Source organism: Lupinus angustifolius, chromosome LG06 (assembly GCF_001865875.1).
Source record: "Lupinus angustifolius cultivar Tanjil chromosome LG06, LupAngTanjil_v1.0, whole genome shotgun sequence".
NCBI classification, from domain to species: Eukaryota; Viridiplantae; Streptophyta; class Magnoliopsida; order Fabales; family Fabaceae; genus Lupinus; species Lupinus angustifolius.
This window is the reverse complement of record NC_032014.1, coordinates 28883794-28903374: the sequence shown is the minus strand read 5'-3', so window position 1 is coordinate 28903374 and position 19581 is coordinate 28883794. Positions and strand designations below refer to the sequence as shown.

The 19581-nt window shown below is 32.8% G+C and overlaps 2 protein-coding genes across 2 annotated transcripts; one reads left to right on the top strand and one right to left on the bottom strand.

The window, feature by feature from the left end:
• Window positions 600-10214, top strand: LOC109350721 (pleiotropic drug resistance protein 1-like). The gene is made up of 25 exons (XM_019591987.1): window positions 600-822; window positions 1041-1405; window positions 2035-2155; window positions 2261-2349; window positions 2438-2522; window positions 3141-3300; window positions 3406-3482; window positions 3839-3892; window positions 3985-4075; window positions 4166-4467; window positions 4551-4832; window positions 4988-5304; window positions 5386-5546; window positions 5628-5731; window positions 5823-5979; window positions 6070-6174; window positions 6259-6419; window positions 6560-6892; window positions 7066-7356; window positions 7445-7528; window positions 7611-7744; window positions 7945-8172; window positions 8279-8450; window positions 9022-9276; window positions 9957-10214. Exons 2-25 carry the CDS (start codon window positions 1095-1097, stop codon window positions 10212-10214), a joined length of 4332 nt encoding a protein of 1443 aa, XP_019447532.1. The 5' UTR covers window positions 600-822; window positions 1041-1094.
• Window positions 16206-19167, bottom strand: LOC109350722 (gibberellin 3-beta-dioxygenase 1-like). The gene is made up of 2 exons (XM_019591989.1): window positions 18689-19167; window positions 16206-16791 (listed from the first exon to the last, which is right to left on the bottom strand). Exons 1-2 carry the CDS (start codon window positions 19165-19167, stop codon window positions 16230-16232), a joined length of 1041 nt encoding a protein of 346 aa, XP_019447534.1. The 3' UTR covers window positions 16206-16229.

Genomic DNA, 19581 nt, shown 5'->3' with positions numbered 1-19581 from the left:
TGTTTGATTCACCTTAAGTATCAGGTTCAAATTGTGTGGATGAAAAAAATACTCGCTGTGAGAATTAGTCTCACATACCTGTAAATGTTCTCAGCTCGAACATGATTGCCTGCAGTACGATAATACACGTGGAGAAACAAAAAAAATTAGGTCTATCAACCAATTTTTTTTTTCCTGAATGAGAGTACCTAAAAGTAAGGTATCTAACTAATTTAACTTTCTAAAACAATATAGGACTTATTTAATTTTTTTAACGAGAATATTTGTGATTTAAATTTTGGAGTGGATAAGAGATAAAAAGAAGACTTCGGAATCATGAAGTCTTTTATTTTTTCTTCATTCCTCTTAAATTTTGACTCACAACTGGGCCTAAGAAATCACCAATTACAAATAGTATTAGAAAAAGGTTTAGTAATCTATTTTTGATATAAATTGGTAATAAACTAAGAACTTTAGGAGATTTAATTTGGGAATATTGAGAAATATAAATGTGACATACTATAGTATTTTCTTGGTTAAGTTGAAAGTTACATTCTCTTCATTAAAATCTCAATACTAAGTAACTAATCTTCATGTATAACTACCAACCACTCAACCATCATATATAACATTCTTCAACATAGAAAAACACTAGTCCTTTTATGTCTCATGAAAATTGAGATCAATAATATGCTATGCTCAAAGTGTGATCAAATTATTCGGTTTGAGCTCCTATCCTATATGGAGAAGGCCTAAACTAACTTAGACTCACACAGCGCAATCTCATAATTTAGTCTTTCTGGATTCGTTCACAGTTGGATCGAGAAGAAATATTGACAACAGGTTCGATATCTTGAGAGTGTGATACAAGTCTCAGAAAGTAGATATCTTGTAAGTATTCTTTTACATTATTGATCCTCATTTGTAAGCATTGTAGCATTTTATCTTACAATTATGTTGTGTTTTTTGAACTCTCTTGTACTCGTATATTGGTCATAGCGAAGCTCGATTCATTAGCTTGTGCCTGTGGTTTTTACTTTTCATATTGTTGCTCCTGACAGATTCTAGCAAGTTCGGGTGAAATTATAGCGAGTTGTTGTTTCGCGACACAATCAATGGAGAACAGAGTTGAGAGTCTAACAGCTAGTAATTCTACAATATGGAGGAGGAATCATAGTATAGATGTTTTCTCAACATCTGAACGTGAAGATGATGAAGAAGCTCTTAAATGGGCTGCAATTGAGAGACTCCCAACATTTCTTCGAATTCGGAGAAGTATACTCAAAACTGAAGAAGGAGAAGGAAGAGAAGTTGATATCAAAAAGCTTGGATTAACAGAGAGAAAGATTCTGCTAGAGAGACTTGTCAAAACTGCAGAAGAAGATAATGAGAAGTTCTTGTTGAAACTCAGAGAAAGATTGGACAGGTTAGTGAAGTATTATAATTACAGAAAAAACATCTCTTGAATAGAAAAAAGAAACATATCAGTACATTTCTTCTAGAGATTACAATAAAAAACAGTAAATCCTCCTCTAACCTAACTCAAATTTAACCGAGAAAACTCATTCTAATTGGGTTCGAGTTTTACCCAAGTTTAACTTATGGGCCCAGGTTTAGATTCTGAATTTCGGATTCAGATTTTGGTGAGTACAGACCTGGTTCCGATCTGTCTTGTTGTCATTCCTAATTTCATACTTCAAAAAATGAAAAGTCTCACTTTAATGCTAAAAAATCTTAAATATTTATTGAATTAGTCATTTTTAAGAACTTTTTAGTTCCTATCACATACCATTTAATTGGCATTTGAGATTTTTGAATACTAAATTTAGACTTTTCATTTTTAGTAACCAAATATGTTTAATTTATTTATGCAACACACTTGAAACTCACATTAAAAGAAGGAGAAGGAATGAATTATATATTCCTTAGAATTTAAGATTTTGAAAAAATATATATTCTATTGGAAACATTCAAAGCATTCATGAATTGGAAAATTGCATAAATGTTTCAGTGATTTAGATATCTTATATTTGATATGTTAAGCTAAATTTACAGAGTTGGACTTGATATTCCAACAATTGAAGTAAGATTTGAACATATAAATGTGGAAGCACAAGTTTATGTTGGAAGTAGAGCATTGCCTACACTATTAAACTTCTATGCCAATGTGGTAGAGGTAATAATTCAATTATGGCACATTTATATATATATGTTTCTATAGTATTCAATGATTTCTGTTTATATTTTTATATAAAAAAATGGTATTTTTATTTTGTTAAAGGGGTTCTTAAATTGGCTTCACATAATTCCAAGCCTAAAGAAACCATTACATATCCTACAGAATGTTAGTGGAATCATAAAGCCTAGAAGGTGATTTTTCTATTTATTTGTTAATTTGTATGTTTTTGTTTTTGTCAAATTTGATTTCTTTTGTTCTGATTATGTGAGAATTTTGCAGAATGACATTGCTTTTAGGACCCCCAGGCTCTGGAAAAACCACTTTGTTGTTGGCATTGGCTGGAAAACTTGGTAAAGATTTGGAAGTAAGGAAACCCCCAAATTTAAGGGTCATCATTAAAACATGACATAGTTCCTTTTTCTTATCTTTGATCAAAGACATAACTAATGCACTAATCATCAAGCCAGTGTTTTAAATTACGGTTGCGGTTACTATGACTGAGTTCATTGCAATGCAGATTGTGGCCATTGCAGTGTGAATTATTTTTTAGTTAAAAAATATTTTTGCATTGGATGCGGTCTGATTAAACCCAAATGTGGCTCAATGTGATTGCATTGTAGCCCGATGCAGCCGCATCATTGTGATTCGGTGTCACACTGCAATTGTGGTGTTATATGACTGCTGTGGTTATCGCAATACTGCGGCCGCATCACGTGACGTGCTCTGCAATTTATATCACTGCGTCGAGCTAAGGTAGCTAAGGTCATTGCTCGACAAAGTTATACCCAAAGTGGCGACTCCAGGACTCAATCCTCTATATGGTAGGCGGTTTGAGTCCTAGAGCCACCACTCTTGGTAAGGCTTTGTCTAACTGACCTAAGGGTTAGTCTCCTAGCTATGTCTTTCGGCGAAAACTTTGGTCAGACAGTTGAGTAATTCTTTAATTATGACAACTAATTTTCAATTGGTGATGAAAACTCAGAAATCTGGAAGAGTATCATACAATGGGCATGATCTGGAAGAGTTTGTGGCACAAAGGACATCAGCTTATATAGGTCAACATGATAACCACATTGGAGAAATGACTGTCAGAGAAACACTAGCTTTCTCAGCAAGATGTCAAGGAGTTGGCCAGAATTACGGTTCGTTAATTCTCTATCGAGTATTAATATACAAAAAAGTCTCTAAAATAAATCGAAACCTTCTAAGGTTCTCTATTTATATCTTTGATTTTCACTACTTTGCAGAGATGTTGAGTGAACTACTAAGAAGAGAGAAGCAAGCAAAGATTAAACCAGATTCTGATATTGATGCCTATATGAAGGTGCATAATAGGATTGAGAAAAAGTTTTGTACTTTATGTCTATGTTGGAATTGATGGAAATGGATGGAGTGGAGCAGAATGGAATGTAGTGATACTAGGTTCCGTTGTTTAGATCGTTTAAAATAAGATGGAATCGTCCGTTCCATACAAAAACTTTATTTTTCTTCACTCTCAGTACGATGGAATGAGATGGAACCAACTTATTGTTAACTTCATTCCATTTCCAACAAAGATGGGGTAACTTTGTTTCATTTCATCGCTCTCCATCCATCATTAAATATCCAAACATAGCCGCCGCAGCCGAACGCAGTGCATTATGAACAGCTTATATAATGTATTAACTCAAAATTGTGCAGGCGGCTGCACTAGAAGGACAGAAAACAAGCGTCGTCACTGACTATATTCTTAAGGTAATAGTCAAAATTCATCAAATAAATGAAATGCAAATGACTTGTAAAACAAGATATATTTTATGTTTTCGCTCCCTTCTAAAATGCTTCAGATTTTGGGACTTGAAATCTGCGCTGACATTATGGTAGGAGATGGAATAATAAGAGGAATCTCGGGAGGTCAGAAAAAGCGAGTAACGACAGGTAGTTTCCTTTTAACTAGAACAATGACAGAAGAAATTAAAAGCATAACTCAGGAACTAATTTGATTAAAATTTATGGTGAATAATGAAGGGGAGATGCTTGTTGGACCTATAAGGGTGTTATTCATGGATGAGATATCAACTGGTTTGGACAGTTCCACAACTTATCAAATAATCAATTCAATCAGGCAATCCATCCACATTCTCAATGGAACTGCACTTGTCTCTCTCCTGCAGCCAGCACCAGAAACTTTCGAACTATTTGACGATATAATAATCCTAACGGATGGGCAAATTGTTTACCAAGGACCCAAAGAAAATGTACTTGAGTTTTTTGAATCAATGGGATTCAAGTGTCCTGAAAGAAAAGGAGTTGCTGATTTCTTACAAGAAGTAAGACTGTTAACCACTCAGTCCACATTTTAGGATTTTTTTCTCTGATATGAAGTTTATTTGTTTCTCATGGAATGCAATAGGTGACATCAAGGAAAGATCAATGGCAGTATTGGGCACGTAAAGACGAACCTTATAGCTTTGTCACTGTCAAAGACTTTGTCGAAGCCTTCCAGTCGTCTCGTGTAGGTCAACAACTTGGAGACGAGCTGGCCAATCCTTTTGACAAGACTAAATCACATCCTATTGCCTTAACCACAAAGAAGTATGGTGTTAGCAGGAAGGAGCTTCTGAGGGCTTGTGCTAGAAGAGAATTTTTGCTTATGAAGCGAAATTCGTTTGTCTACATATTCAAAGTCACAAATGTGAGTGCAATTCTAGCAGTAATGCTATTCACTATATTATAAGTATAAAAAGTTCATTGAAAATTTTGTTTATGCATTAATGAAAATGTTAAATTCATTGTATCATGCATTCTCTTTTTCGGGTCCTTATGCATGTCTTGTTCCTCCTTTTTCAGCTTATTTATTTAGCTATCATGACAACAACATTATTTCTACGAACTAAGATGCATCGTGATACCAGACAAGATGGTGGAGCTTTCATGGGCGCTCTATTCTTCGCAATCATTGTAGCTATGTTCAACGGAATATCAGAGCTAAATATGACCATCATGAAACTTCCTGTCTTTTTCAAGCAAAGGGACTTTCTTTTTTACCCTTCATGGGCTTATTCTCTTCCAACATGGATCCTCAGAATACCGATATCCGTAATAGAGGTTGCCATTTGGGAAGGAATCTCCTACTATGCCATTGGCTTTGATCCTAATATTGGAAGGCAAGAAGCAACAACATCATAAATCCTCAATTAAGCTACCAATTACTAGTTTTGAAATCTAATGACAAATCTTATTGGCAGGGTTTTTAAGCAGTACCTCGTACTCCTATGCGTTAACCAGATGGCTTCTGCAATGTTTCGGTTGATGGCAGGATTAGGAAGGGATGTTATAGTTGCAAACACTGTTGGTTCATTTGCATTACTTACAGTTTTGGTTTTGGGTGGATTTGTGATTTCTAGAGGTAAAAGGAGGTTTACTGAAAATTCAAAAGTTGGTCGATGTAGTGATTTTCTTTGATAACATATTTGCTCTTTTGCATCAGATGATGTGCCGAAATGGTTTATTTGGGGTTACTGGTCCTCACCTCTAATGTATGGACAGAATGCTATTGCTGTGAATGAATTTCTTGGGCACAGTTGGAGAAAGGTAACTAACTCCCTTTAATGGCTAAGAAAGAATATGAAAAAACAATAAGCTTTGGAAAGTGAGACTTATGAGAATATCGGCTGCGTTTCAGGTTCTTCCTAATTCCAATGAAACACTGGGAGTTTTGGTACTGAAATCTCGAGGATTTTTCGCACAAGCCTACTGGTATTGGATTGGAGTAGGAGCTTTGATTGGTTATGCTTTTCTATTTAATTTTTTGTTCACAATGGCTTTGCAATATCTCAATCGTAAGCACCATCTTCATCTTCGTTGAAGCTTTCGACATTTTTTCTGACCACATACTTGATTTATGACTAGTGGATATGTTGCCTCTGCAGCAATTAGAAAGGCTCAAGCAGGGCTATCCCATGAGCAATTACTTGAGAGGAATGCTTCAACAGATGATGAGCTCATTCAGTTATCGACACGAAAGAGGTCTCCTGGTGAGACCTTGAGCACTAAGTTATAGTTGACCTATTTTGTAGTTTGAAGTTTGGTATTCTAAACATAACATAATGATATATCAGAAAAAAAGATGGAAGAAGAAGCAGGTTTAGCATCGAGTTCTTTCTCTGGAAGATTTAGTAATGATCAAAATAGTAAAAGTGGAAGGAGGGGCATGGTTCTTCCTTTTCAACCTCTATCCCTCACTTTCGATGAGATCAAATATTCTGTAGATATGCCGCAGGTACCATACATGCTTAGTTTTTAGATGTAACATTATTTCGTTGAATGTTATTGATTGTATTCGAAGTTTCAAACCATATTGATATTAAAGCATTCTCATCTACCTTCAATCCAACCTTTTGATTGTTATCTTGATTGTAGGAAATGAAAAGTAGAGGTGTTTTCGAGGATCGTCTTGAACTTTTGAAGGGTGTTAGTGGTGCTTTTAGGCCTGGAGTACTAACAGCTTTGATGGGTGTAAGTGGTGCCGGAAAGACTACTTTAATGGATGTTTTAGCTGGAAGGAAAACTGGTGGATATGTCGAAGGAAGAATCACAATATCTGGGTACCCAAAGAATCAAGAAACATTTGCTCGCATATCAGGATATTGTGAACAATTTGATATCCATTCACCCCATGTTACAGTTTATGAATCTTTGCTATATTCTGCTTGGCTTCGATTACCCCCTGAAGTTGATAATGCAACTAAAAAGGTACAAATTTCTACTTCCAAAATCCAAGGCACGAAATTCGTGGCTTTAAACTAAACTTAAACATCATAAGATTGCTCGAAATATAGAAAAATCAATTTGTAAATTACAGTGCTAACCTGTGGTTTCCAAGACTTAACAGCATACTAAATTGAACTCAAATTTATGAGATGTAGATGTTCATTGAGGAAGTTATGGAGCTTGTGGAGCTTAACTCGTTAGGAGACGCACTTGTTGGATTGCCAGGCGAGACTGGACTTTCAACGGAGCAGCGCAAGAGGCTTACAATTGCAGTTGAACTTGTCGCCAACCCTTCAATAATATTCATGGATGAGCCAACCTCTGGTCTTGATGCTAGATCAGCTGCAATTGTAATGAGAACTGTGAGGAACACTGTGGACACAGGACGTACCGTGGTTTGCACGATCCACCAGCCAAGTATTGATATATTTGACGCCTTTGACGAGGTATTAAGTCGTATAACTGATGTAACAATCTGTTTTGAGTACTATATGTTGCCAAAATAAGTAATTCATATCAAACCTTTCATTTCAGCTGCTACTACTGAAATCGGGAGGGGAGCAGATATATTCCGGACCACTAGGCCGCCAATGTGCCCAGCTGATCCATTACTTTGAGGTGAATCTAGTGTAAATGAAATGTAGCATATTCGATGCTCTTGTAGCATTTGCATATTCATATCTGTGCATGATTACTGCAGGCTGTTGAAGGAGTTCCGAAGATCAAAGAGGGTTATAATCCTGCAACATGGATGTTGGAAGTTACATCAGCAGGAACAGAAGCAAATCTTAAGGTCAACTTCTCTAATGTGTACAAAAACTCCGAACTACACCGGTTAGGCTCCTTCCTTACACCACCTTATCATGTCTAATATCAAAAAGACAAATATCGGAAATCGACAACTATTTTGTTTACTTTCATTTTTCCTATATGATTCTTTAAATCAAATCATCAGATTCCGAAATTACATGATTACAAAATATTAAGATGCAAATATTTCTTAGCTTATGATACTTCCAAATTCCATTTTTCAGGAGAAACAAACAATTGATAGAGGAGCTTAGTACACCACCTCAAGGTTCAACAGATTTATACTTTGATAGTCAATATTCACAGACTTTCCTGGCACAATGCAAAGCTTGCCTATGGAAGCAACATTTATCGTACTGGCGAAACACGTCGTATACCGCAGTTAGACTCCTATTTACAACAATAATAGCTATATTGTTTGGGATGATTTTTTGGAACATTGGCCTGAAAAGGTATGTGAAAATAGAAAGTCATATATTGACACAAAAACTAAAGCCTGAAAATGGAATCATAACTACTCTTACACATATAATAACTTGAAATTAATGAAAATCGCAGGAGAAAGGAGCAAGATCTTTTCAATGCAATGGGATCAATGTATGCGTCGGTTATCTTCATTGGAGTACAAAATGGTGCATCAGTGCAGCCTGTAATAGCAGTTGAAAGAACAGTCTTCTATAGAGAGAGAGCTGCAGGAATGTATTCAGCTTTGCCATATGCTCTTGCACAGGTAAATTACTCACTCCAATGCATGCAACTCATCTAAGGACCAGTTTGTTTAGCCTAGTGATTCAAATTGCGGACTGCGTCACGTGATGCAGCCGTAATATTGCGGTTGTGATGACTGCCGCAACCCCATCACACCGCAATTGTGGTGTGACACCAAATCACAACGATGTGGTCGCATTGGGCCACATTTGGGCCGTATCAGGCTGCAGCCCAACTACATCAGGCCTATCAAATTCAAAAATATATTTTTAATCACAGAATAATTCATACCTGAATGGCCGAAATCCGCATTGTAATGGCCGCAATGGTATTAACTACAACCGTGACCGCGTTCGCGGCCACAACCACAATTTAAAACATTGGTTTAGCCTTATAAAAAGTGATTCTACAAATGTCATAAGCCTTTTTTCCCTAATCAAAATAACATTTGTGTATGAGAAAAACTTTAAACAACCAGGCTTCAAAACAACAAAAGATATAAGACATTTTTGCTCTAAGCCAATCTAAGTTCCAAAGCCCTCTTGAGATTTAAGAGTTGAACACAATATCAAAAGTTGCACTATATTTTGCAGGTTATTATTGAGCTTCCCCATGTCTTGGTTCAGACTCTAATATATGGGATTATAGTATATGCCATGATGGGATTTGAATGGACAACATCAAAGTTCCTATGGTATCTCTTCTTCATGTACTTCACATTATTGTACTTCACCTTCTATGGTATGATGACCATGGCCATCTGTCCGAACCCGCACGTAGCAGGCATATTATCTAGCACATTCTATGCAGTATGGAATCTTTTCTCCGGCTTCGTCATTCCTTTATCAGTAAGTAACAACCTCACATCTTTTTGTTCAAATTCATGGTTCTGCTGTCACAATTATGACTGCTGCGATAAGGATTCTTTATCACTAAGTAACAACCTCACATCTTTTTGTTCAAATTCATGGTTCTGTTGTCACAATTATGACTGCTGCGACAAAGATTGCAGCCATTGTGGCATAAAACTTTTGGTATTTGAAGAATGACTTCTGAAATTGTCGCGGTCTATTATGGCCTATCGCGGCTCGTTGCAACAACAATGTTGTTTTTATGCACCATATCGTTGTTTCATTATGGTCCTATTCTTTGATTTGGAACCATGCCAATATGGCTCCTCGAAATGAGCTTGTTTATAAAGTGAGCAAGTAAGGTCTACTAAATCTAGATTGCTCAGTAGTGAGTAAAATCTCTATACCCAGTAGTTTTAAATTGCAGTTACGTTGTGCTTAATGTGATTATGGTCACAATGCCATTATAGAGTCTCCCAAAACCACAATATTGTGACTACAATTGTGATTGCAGTATGCAATTTAGAACACCAATCCTACTTATTCACTTTAAAGACAAACGATGTCATGAGTCTTATCTCGAGTCGAGTGAGTACAAGTTCATGCCACCATAATTTACAACCTTGTTCAACATATGACATGTCACAAACTAACTTGTATGATAAAAACAATGACAGAGGATACCAATATGGTGGAAGTGGTACTATTGGATTTGCCCTGTTGCATGGACATTATATGGATTGGTAACATCACAGTTTGGAGACCTTATGGACCAACTTGATAATGATCAAAGGGTTGAAGAATTTGTGAGAAGTTACTTTGGATTTAAACATGATTTTCTAGGAGTTGTTGCAGTTGTTGTGGCTGGATTCTCAGTGTTGTTTGCTCTTGTCTATGCCTTTGGAACCAAAGCATTCAACTTCCAAAAAAGATGAAATCATATTGCATCTTATAACAATTTGGATTATGATATAATCCATTGTTTTTTTATAACAATATATGTTTATTTATATACATGTTCTAGCATGTAATTGAACATTTTCTTCTTTGTAGTTATCAAAAGAAGTATATAGATACACATATCTTAAAGTGTTGTATATTTTACATTTGCTTACTTAAGATGGAAGTGTATAGAAAATAACAAGACTAAAAAGGTGATATGAGTGAAATGTCTGAACTTTAATTACACTGCATTTGCTTCTTTGTAACTGTAATTACTCTTTCTTCGTCCTCATGAGATAACTTATCTTTTCCTACTAACAAAAGTATGACATGCGTACTATTTTGTTTAATTTTAAAAATATTTTTGTAGAAAATGATTAAAAATAACATATGTCATACTTTTACTAGCAGGATAACAAAACTTATCTCATACTTTATTCTATTTGGTAAATCTCATTAAAGTATGGAAAGAGTAATTTTATTAGGAAAATGCAATTTCATGGATGTTGTATATAATATCAATTCATATTAATATTTTGTTAATAAAAATGGGGTATGAAAAAGTATTATCGACCCCACTAAATAGGATTAAAATTTGGTTGTTGTGTACCATACCAATGGATGTTTCCTTCTATAAGTTTTTTGGACATGCACCCATTGCTTTTTTTGTTGGTAAGTAGATGTAGTTTTTAATTCTTAGGTATGGTTTAAGGGTAGAGAATAAAGTATCTTCTGATATAAGGAGAAAAATTATTTTTTTCGGTCATTAAAATTATGATGTGTCATATTTAAACATTTTCTACAAAAATATTTCTAAATTAAACAAAATAGTATACATGTTATATTTTTATTGTAGGAAGAAGATAAATTATCTTATGGTATTAGGAGATACTTTATTGTAAATTAGGAAATAAAATCTGTAAAATGATATAGCCATTGTGACTAATTTGTGTACTTCACTACTCTTACTAGCATTAGAGAGAGGATAAGGTAGTACGAGAGAAAAAATTATTTTGAACTAACATTAAAATTGAATAAAATAGAGAGAAAATAATATATTGTTGGCAAATTATTTATCATTTATTATTAATGTGTTGATTATCATTAATTGTTAAACAAAAATAATGAAAATAAATAATAGATTATATATTGGCTGTTTAAAAAACTTTACATCGACGATAAACTCTAAAATAAATATAAGAGAAGCTAATCTTAACACCATTCTTCAAGCCTTGTTTGTGTTATACCGGGTGGAGGAGCTTGTAATCCAATAAATTTCAAGAAATAAATTATTATAAGAAGTCCTATGTAAATTATTATAAGAAGTCATATGTAAATTATAATTAATTTGATATATTAAAGCTTGTAATCTTTATATTTAATGTTACAATATATTAGTAGACATTTAATGTTACTTGAGATGTAGAGGCCTATGAAGCACGGATATTTGGATACTGATACGTGTGTCAGGTACGGTACGTCGACACGCATTTTTTCCAAAATACAGGATACGATATGTTCAGGGATATGCGTATAAAATAATAAAAACACATAAAATATGATAAAATTATAAGTGTAAATCAAAATATCCAAAGTAAAAAATATAATGGAAATTTAAAATCATTACCCTTCATAACAAATCTATCTTATCTTATTTTAATGAAAACGAATCTATCCTAAAATCATTGCCCTCCATAACAAATATATTTTATCATATTTTAATAAAAACGAATCTATCTTATCCTGTTTTATTGGAAACGAATCTATATATCATATACTTTACTGAAAACGAATTCATATATCTAATATTTTATTGAAAACGAATTGGATACGTGTCTTAATATTTATTTATTCTATTTTATTTTTTTAATTTTTGGATACTCTATAGATACGTATCCTTCGCGAATCTGAGCGTATCCGTGTCGGATACGTGTCGGACACCGACACGTGAGGGTGTTTGACGAATTCGTGCTTCATAGGTAGACACAATTAATCAAATATCATTAACAAATTATTTTCTCTTTTTTTATTTAATGTCTATGGTCACATCTAAAAACAAAAGAAAATTCACTATGATCAATGAAGATATGTCATATGTAAAGATACTATAGGATGCTCATAACTGCATATATAATTCACAAGATACAACTAGGTATATATCTTAAAGATATTCTAATTGGATTTATTGAAAGTTCAGATTTGGTTTGAGTTTTCTATACACAAACTAGCATCATTCTTTGGATGAACACAATACAGAACAAACCTTGGACCACAATAAGGTTATTCCATGTCTAGTTCATATACAACTCTTGAAGCAATTTAAAATGAGTAACTAGTAATAATTATTTTTAAATAAATTATATTGATATCCCTAAGTTTTAGTGAAATTATGTCAATCATCCTTTTATTTTATACACTTACAAAAACCCTAATTTTTATACATAATCACACTGACTACTTCTGAATGAAAAGCAAGTGTGGTTTTTTAAATTAAAAATTAGAAGGTGATAAGTATAACTAAGTTAAACAAAATATGGTATATTATGGAAACAAGTATAAATAGCGAGTTAATATATTTTCGTTATAATATAGTATAAGAGTGGTTTAAATAATATCTCCTTAGAATTATTGATGCATTTTGTAATGAACCAAAAATAATGAAAATGTATCGACTCGTATACTATTTGGATTTGTCTCCACAATATATCATATTTTGTTTAACTTAATTACACTTATCATCTTTCTTTTTTAAATATTACACTTATTTCTCATGCAAATGTAGTAATGTAATGTATCTATAAAAATCAAAGAGTTTCGTAAATGTAAAGAATGGAAAGTGATTTGCATAATTTCACTAAAACTCATAGGGTATTAATATAATTTACTCATTATTTTTTGGCTACAAAAACTAATGGTGTTTAATTAAGAACAAACTAAATTAATAACAAAATTTTAATAAACATTTATTTAGACTTTGCTTTATGCTTCGTTTAAGCATTGGATTGTCAATACTAAGTTGCATCATACTTCGCAAACCAACTTGCATGGCCTAGGTTCCTTAGCATAGATTCAAGTGTTTTAATTATAATATACAATCGCAATTGTAACCACAATATCATAGTTTCTTAAGTATATGCAACAACATCGTGATTACAATTGCAGCGACACTATTTATAACCTAATGATTTCACAATTACAATAAATGCAACCATCACAAATCCATATTTTCTTCTAGTGAGACTTGCCATACTAATTTGTGATTGTTTGTAACAATTGAAGTGGTATAGAGATTGAAACTTCATTTTTTAGAGGAAAAATAGTTTTAACATGCATGCCTATGATATTTTCCACACACGCTATCTATTGTGAAACTAGCGTTGGTTAATCCTCTTCCCTCCAATGAAATTCTAGAACATGTTTTATTTAAATGTTCTAAAAATGAAAAATCTAACCCTAGTTTTCCTACTACATAAAGCAACTTCTTTTTTTGGAAAAGTAATTAAATTCCTTTACTTATTTTGCTAATTCTAATTTAATAGATTAAGAAGTTACATTGATAACTCAAGTTTTGCTCATATCGGTCGAAGTCTTTCACGTGTTATACTCTCAAATAGCTCATACAAAAATGGTGTAAGGCTTACTTCCTTCTTTCTATACATTTTTTTGAACTTGATAATCCAAATTATAGTTCCAACTTGACTTTTTAAATTGAATAAGTTTATTGTTATAAATAAATACTAACTTAAATAAAAATATATATTATTTTTTTAAAATAGAACATATTAAATTTATTATTAGTAATAATGATAGATTTAATTCGAAAAGGATAATATAGAAAGGGTATAAGATATATAAATTTGTAGTAAGGTGATGAGTGTGAAATTATGCTACATTTATATTACATTTAATTTGCATTTTATGACATAATTAGGATTTTATGATTGATTTTAGCTTTAATTTCTCTTCGTTCGGGTTGAGAGGGTGTCTTTGACTATGTTGTGCAGGTTGGATAGATTGAAGCCAAAAAGAGTGGAGATTGGGTGAAATAAAGATGGAAGATAAAGTTGGGGCAATGAAAATACCAATTGAAGGGTCAAAAGAAGTCGCATTGGAGTCTGGATCGAAGAAAAACAACTTGAAGTAAAGGCGCCAAATACACTCATCAGGTCGTGTTTGGACCCATGGTCGTGTTCCACCATCCACGGGCCGTGTTCCACCACCCACGGCCATGCATTGCTAATATTGAGCCTAGGCCGTGTCCCAAGTCGTGTCCACCACCCACGAGCCGTGGGTCGTCCAGAATGCTGAAAACCACCCTTTGGATACTACGAACCATAGCCAGGTCGTGGATGACAGATTTGTTCCTATTTTTCTGATTTTTCTAGATTTATTTTGATGGGCTTAGCCTGATCTCTTGTAATTATGATAAATAGGGGATCTCCCTCTAGGATTTGATACACTTTCACATTACAATTCTCTAATTTAGAATTTGGTATTCTCTTCTCCATCCTGAGTGAGTAATTCCTTTTGTTTCTATGATTTGGGCATGCTCTTTTACATTCAATAAAACTTATACTTTCTTCTCTATTTCATTTAGTGTTGTGATTTGAATCATTAAACTGAGCTTTCTTCGGGTGAGTTGTCTGACCAACAAATTATACCTCTTAGATACATTGGGGAAGGACCGAGGTGAACTCAACTATCCAACCATCCAGTTATTCAAACTAGAATCCTAATTCACGAGAGTAGTCTTAGGATTCTTGGGGGTTTCTAGAATTCACATTGGGTTTCTACGAAGAGATTGAGTAGAAAAATTCAAGTAAAGGATTCGATTGATAATCGTACCACGAGAGTAGGTGTGACTTCAATTGAGTACACATGTCAGAGCTCGAGAGAGGATGATATATATCAAAGAGTAATTCATCCTCACAACTTAAAATTCATGAATAAGAGCATAACAAGGATTTGCGAGTGTAAATGCGGTAACCCTTATCTTGGAAAATCTTCCTAAATTAGATTTCAAACTTTTTTACTATTCTCATAATTATTCTTGTTAATTGTTCAATTGTTCTAAATTCAATTTTAATCCTAATTTGAGTTAAGTATAAATTGATTGAAATAATTAAAGGAATTTTTCGGTCCTCGTGGAATCGATATTTTATTATTTGACGATATAATCGTGCACTTGCGATTTGCCCTATCATAAGACTAAAATGAGGTAAGATAAGATTACATCATCAAATTACTAATTTCTTTTCATTTATAATAAATTATATAAATAAGTATAGATAATGTAGATTTTCAAGTTAGGTCTAAATTATTAAACAGGACATAGCAATATTAGCTTGACTCAAGCAACACATTACATGTAGGCTTAAATGGGTCTATGCTTAAAAACACACAAAAAAACTAAAGCATGGACATATAAGAATTTGATTTATGGCAGGGAATTGAGTAGTAAGTCAAGACAAAATACATGCCTAAACTTTTCCTAAAGGTCATATGGGACATCAATTTTTCGCATAAAGTAAAAATGTTCCTGATTTGTCCAAGCACATCACTTCCTAACTTGCTTATTTTCATCTGCCACAACCTATCGATCAGTATAAAGATTTATACACGATCAACGTATCATTGACTATTTATTATTAAAAATTAATAATTATTAAATATGAATGATAGATAATGCAGTGATACTGTGAAAATCTTTTACATTGTCGGTTGATCTTTTTTCTCTAAAAAGATACTTATTAAGAAAGAACCAAAGAATTAAGTTACTGTTACAACCAATTTGAGATGACAAAAATTGTGCCTTTGGTTTCTTTGGTCTTTTTTTATGTGATATGCATAAAGTAATTAAAATGATAAAAATATTCCTACTTGTTTTTTTAAAAAATTGTCAAATTTAATTGCATAAATAACATTGTTCTGCACCAAAATAAAGAAGAGAAAAATAATTAAAAAGAAACAAATTTAAAGAAATATATACAAACACTTTATTTTATTTTTCAAGTAGTGGTAATCAAAGACAATGCTCCCCCAAGATTTTTGGCTTTAATGCTAATATACTCCTTCACAGTCAAAGCATGAAAACGTGGAACAACACAATTTATAACTATAGGAGAAATAACATAATCAATTGGGGGTCCATAAAAATAAGCCATAGAGTATCTTTGTTTTGTTTTGTTCACAACAACTCTATGAAGTGCACAATGAAACCTAGCATTAGACATTATATGAAGAATGTCACCAATGTTAACAACAAGTGTGTTAGGGTTAGGGTTTATAGGGACCCAACCTGAACCATCTTTGAATATTTGGAGTCCATTGGTTAGGGTTTGGTGAAGGATTGTGAGAAAGGATGTGTCAGTGTGTGGGGCTAGACCCATGGCTCTATTTGGTTCAGGACAACATGGGTAGAAATTTAGTTGAATAGCTCCAATGTGATTTGTTGAACCAACCCATTTGTTTTCTTGTGATGAATTATTGATGCCTAAAAAGGTCAATATCATGTGTGTTAGTTTTTCTGATAGGACCTTCATTTGGTTTTGGTAATTCTCCATTGCATCACTGCACAAAAAAGGATTATGTACACAAGTGAGTATCCAATGTAGGGTTTTTTTTTATTTAAATAAAAAATAGAGATTCTTGTACAACAACATTTTTTTCAAATCAAGTAAAGAACTACAAATATAATATTTAAATAAGGAATGATGTTGTTTTGGTACTACAAAGGGTATACATTCACCCCATGAGTAAAGAATTAATCTCTTTCAGAGTGTGTGATTGTTTCTCTCAACAAGTGTTGCTCCTAAAATAACATTGACATTTTGGTCATCCTATAAACCTATAGATTTATCTAACAGGGTCTTACATCACTAAATCAATATTCTAATAATAAATAAAGAATGATATGATCCTTAGACTAAAAAACAATTTAAATTTTAATAAATAAAAAGTGAAGATTTGTTTTGTGTGTCAAGCTGTGTTCAAGCATATGGTCTAAAATTAATTTTTTTCTATAGTAAAGATAATTGAAATAAGTTTTGTTTTCTTGTAAGTGATATTTGTTTAGAAAATAATGAAAAGAATATCTTTGATATATCAAAAAAAACAGTTTCCATGGGGAGATAGAAATAGACAAAACAAATATTTAAATAATTCAACCATTTAATAAGGTTCTCATCATTCTTTCAAGAGTAATCATTAAGACTCTAAAATTAAGGATAACTTTATACTAAAAAATTTGAAGTTAATCCAAATCTCTAACCATAGATTTACTATTATTTTATCACCTATGTCCATGTGATGGCCGAATTTTTTTGAATCAATAAACATGGGTAATGAGGACAAAACTGACATGTCTTTGTTTTTTCTTTCATCTATTATTTTATTTTGGAGAGAGAGAACTGAAAACTAAAGCCATTGTTTAGTATATATTCTCAATCTTTCAATCAATAATAGTTTAAAATTCAAATTAATAGGACACTCTACCCAGAAGAAACTCGAACTAGCCACATATTGTAATGGATTCCATTCCAACGAGAAGAAACTTCAAATGTTATTATCAAATAGTGTTTCTAATATTAACATATGATTCTCCACGTTGCATGGGTGTGCATGAGATTCTAACGTTTGTACTTACTAAAACTATAATGTTTTCTTTTTGTTGTACAACAAATGTTGACACAAATGTTATTTCTTTTCTCTATTGATGTATTTTTTTAGAAGCATATGACACATATTGAATGGAAATGAACACGGATTCTCTCCATTAATGAAAAGACAAATACCTGACTTTGTTTGTATTTTTAATGATAAAAGTTGTATTTCATTATAGAGTTAGGTTCCTCTCCATTAATAGAGGGTAAGTACACCCAAAACAAGAGTAAAAAGATAATATGTCTTGATATTTTTATCTTTAAGATATAATGAAATAACATTTTTACCCTTATATATAAGTGTAAAAGTAATCATTTGCCTCTCCATTAATGGAGAGGATCCTAACTCTTCATTATATATAAAAGGGTAAAAATGTTTTATCATATTATGTTTTTCTTTGTTTTTGTAGTATTTGTCTCTTCATTAATGAAAAATATCCTTACTCAATGCAAATGACTTGTAATAGAGTATTATCACATAATTCTATCCATCTACTAAACCTTAATAAGAGTAAGGTTTAATTGTTATATATATATATAAATAAGAGTAAGGTTTAATTGTTATATATATATATATATAAAGTGAGATATAGAAGAAAAAAATTATGTGTACAATATCAAACTGTTTAAAATATGATGATCAAAATGTTAAAGGTTCGATTCCTATGAACGACACTTGTTGGGAGGGGCAGTCACACATTCTGAAAGAAATTAATTTTGTATCCAAAGGGTAATGAGATATCATTCGTAGTACAAAAAAAAAAGAGTATGTTTAAAGGAAAAGGTTAAAATAATATAACTCTTACCAAAACCGTTCATAGTCCTTTGGCCAGATCTTTTTGGCATCATCAGAAGAACCCATGAAGGTGAATCCTTCATGCCACATAAACTTAGGAAAAAATGGTGATATCCTAGCTCTGCCGTACCCGGTGGCGCCGCCGGGAGATCGAAGTGCTTTCAACTTCTCCTCAGCCGGGAGAGAGAATAGTTTCTTTGATTCTACTTCAACTTCTTCAATAACACTCAAGGGTATGCCATGGTTCTTCAATTGAAAAACACCCCATTTCTCACATGCGAAGCCTATTTGTTCCATTGCATGAGGATCTATAAGGTCAATAATGGGTATGGATAATGATTCATTATATGAAAAATTATTATCACTATCATTAGATTGAGACCAAGCATGGGAATCTGGTAAGGTCCTAATTGAAGAAAAATCTAAGGGAATTATATGATGAAGGTTTAGAGGGTGGTTTCTATAGGCTTCAGAGAGAGTAGTGGCCATTATATTTTTCAAGCTAATTAAAGAAGAAGAAGGTATAGAGATTGGTATATATGGTTGGAGTTTAACTTCTCTCCCATACTAAATAGTATGGTACTAGAAAATGAGGATAGGAAAATGAGGAGAAAGAGAAATTTCTCTATTTTAAATTGTTTGATTAAACAATAACTTAAAATTATGTTTGTTAAAAATTAATTTTAGTCATGTGTCACAATCCCATCCAATAATTGCTTCTCTAGGATGAGGTCGATTGATTTTTTGTATTATTAAGTGTATTCCTTCACCTTTTTGGGTAAAGAACTAATCATTTTTTAGGTGTTTGACTATCCCTTACAACAAGTGTTGCTCACAGGAATCAAATCTTTAACCTGTCAATTATCTTAGAAATCTAGCAATATCTTATACTAGTAGACCAAT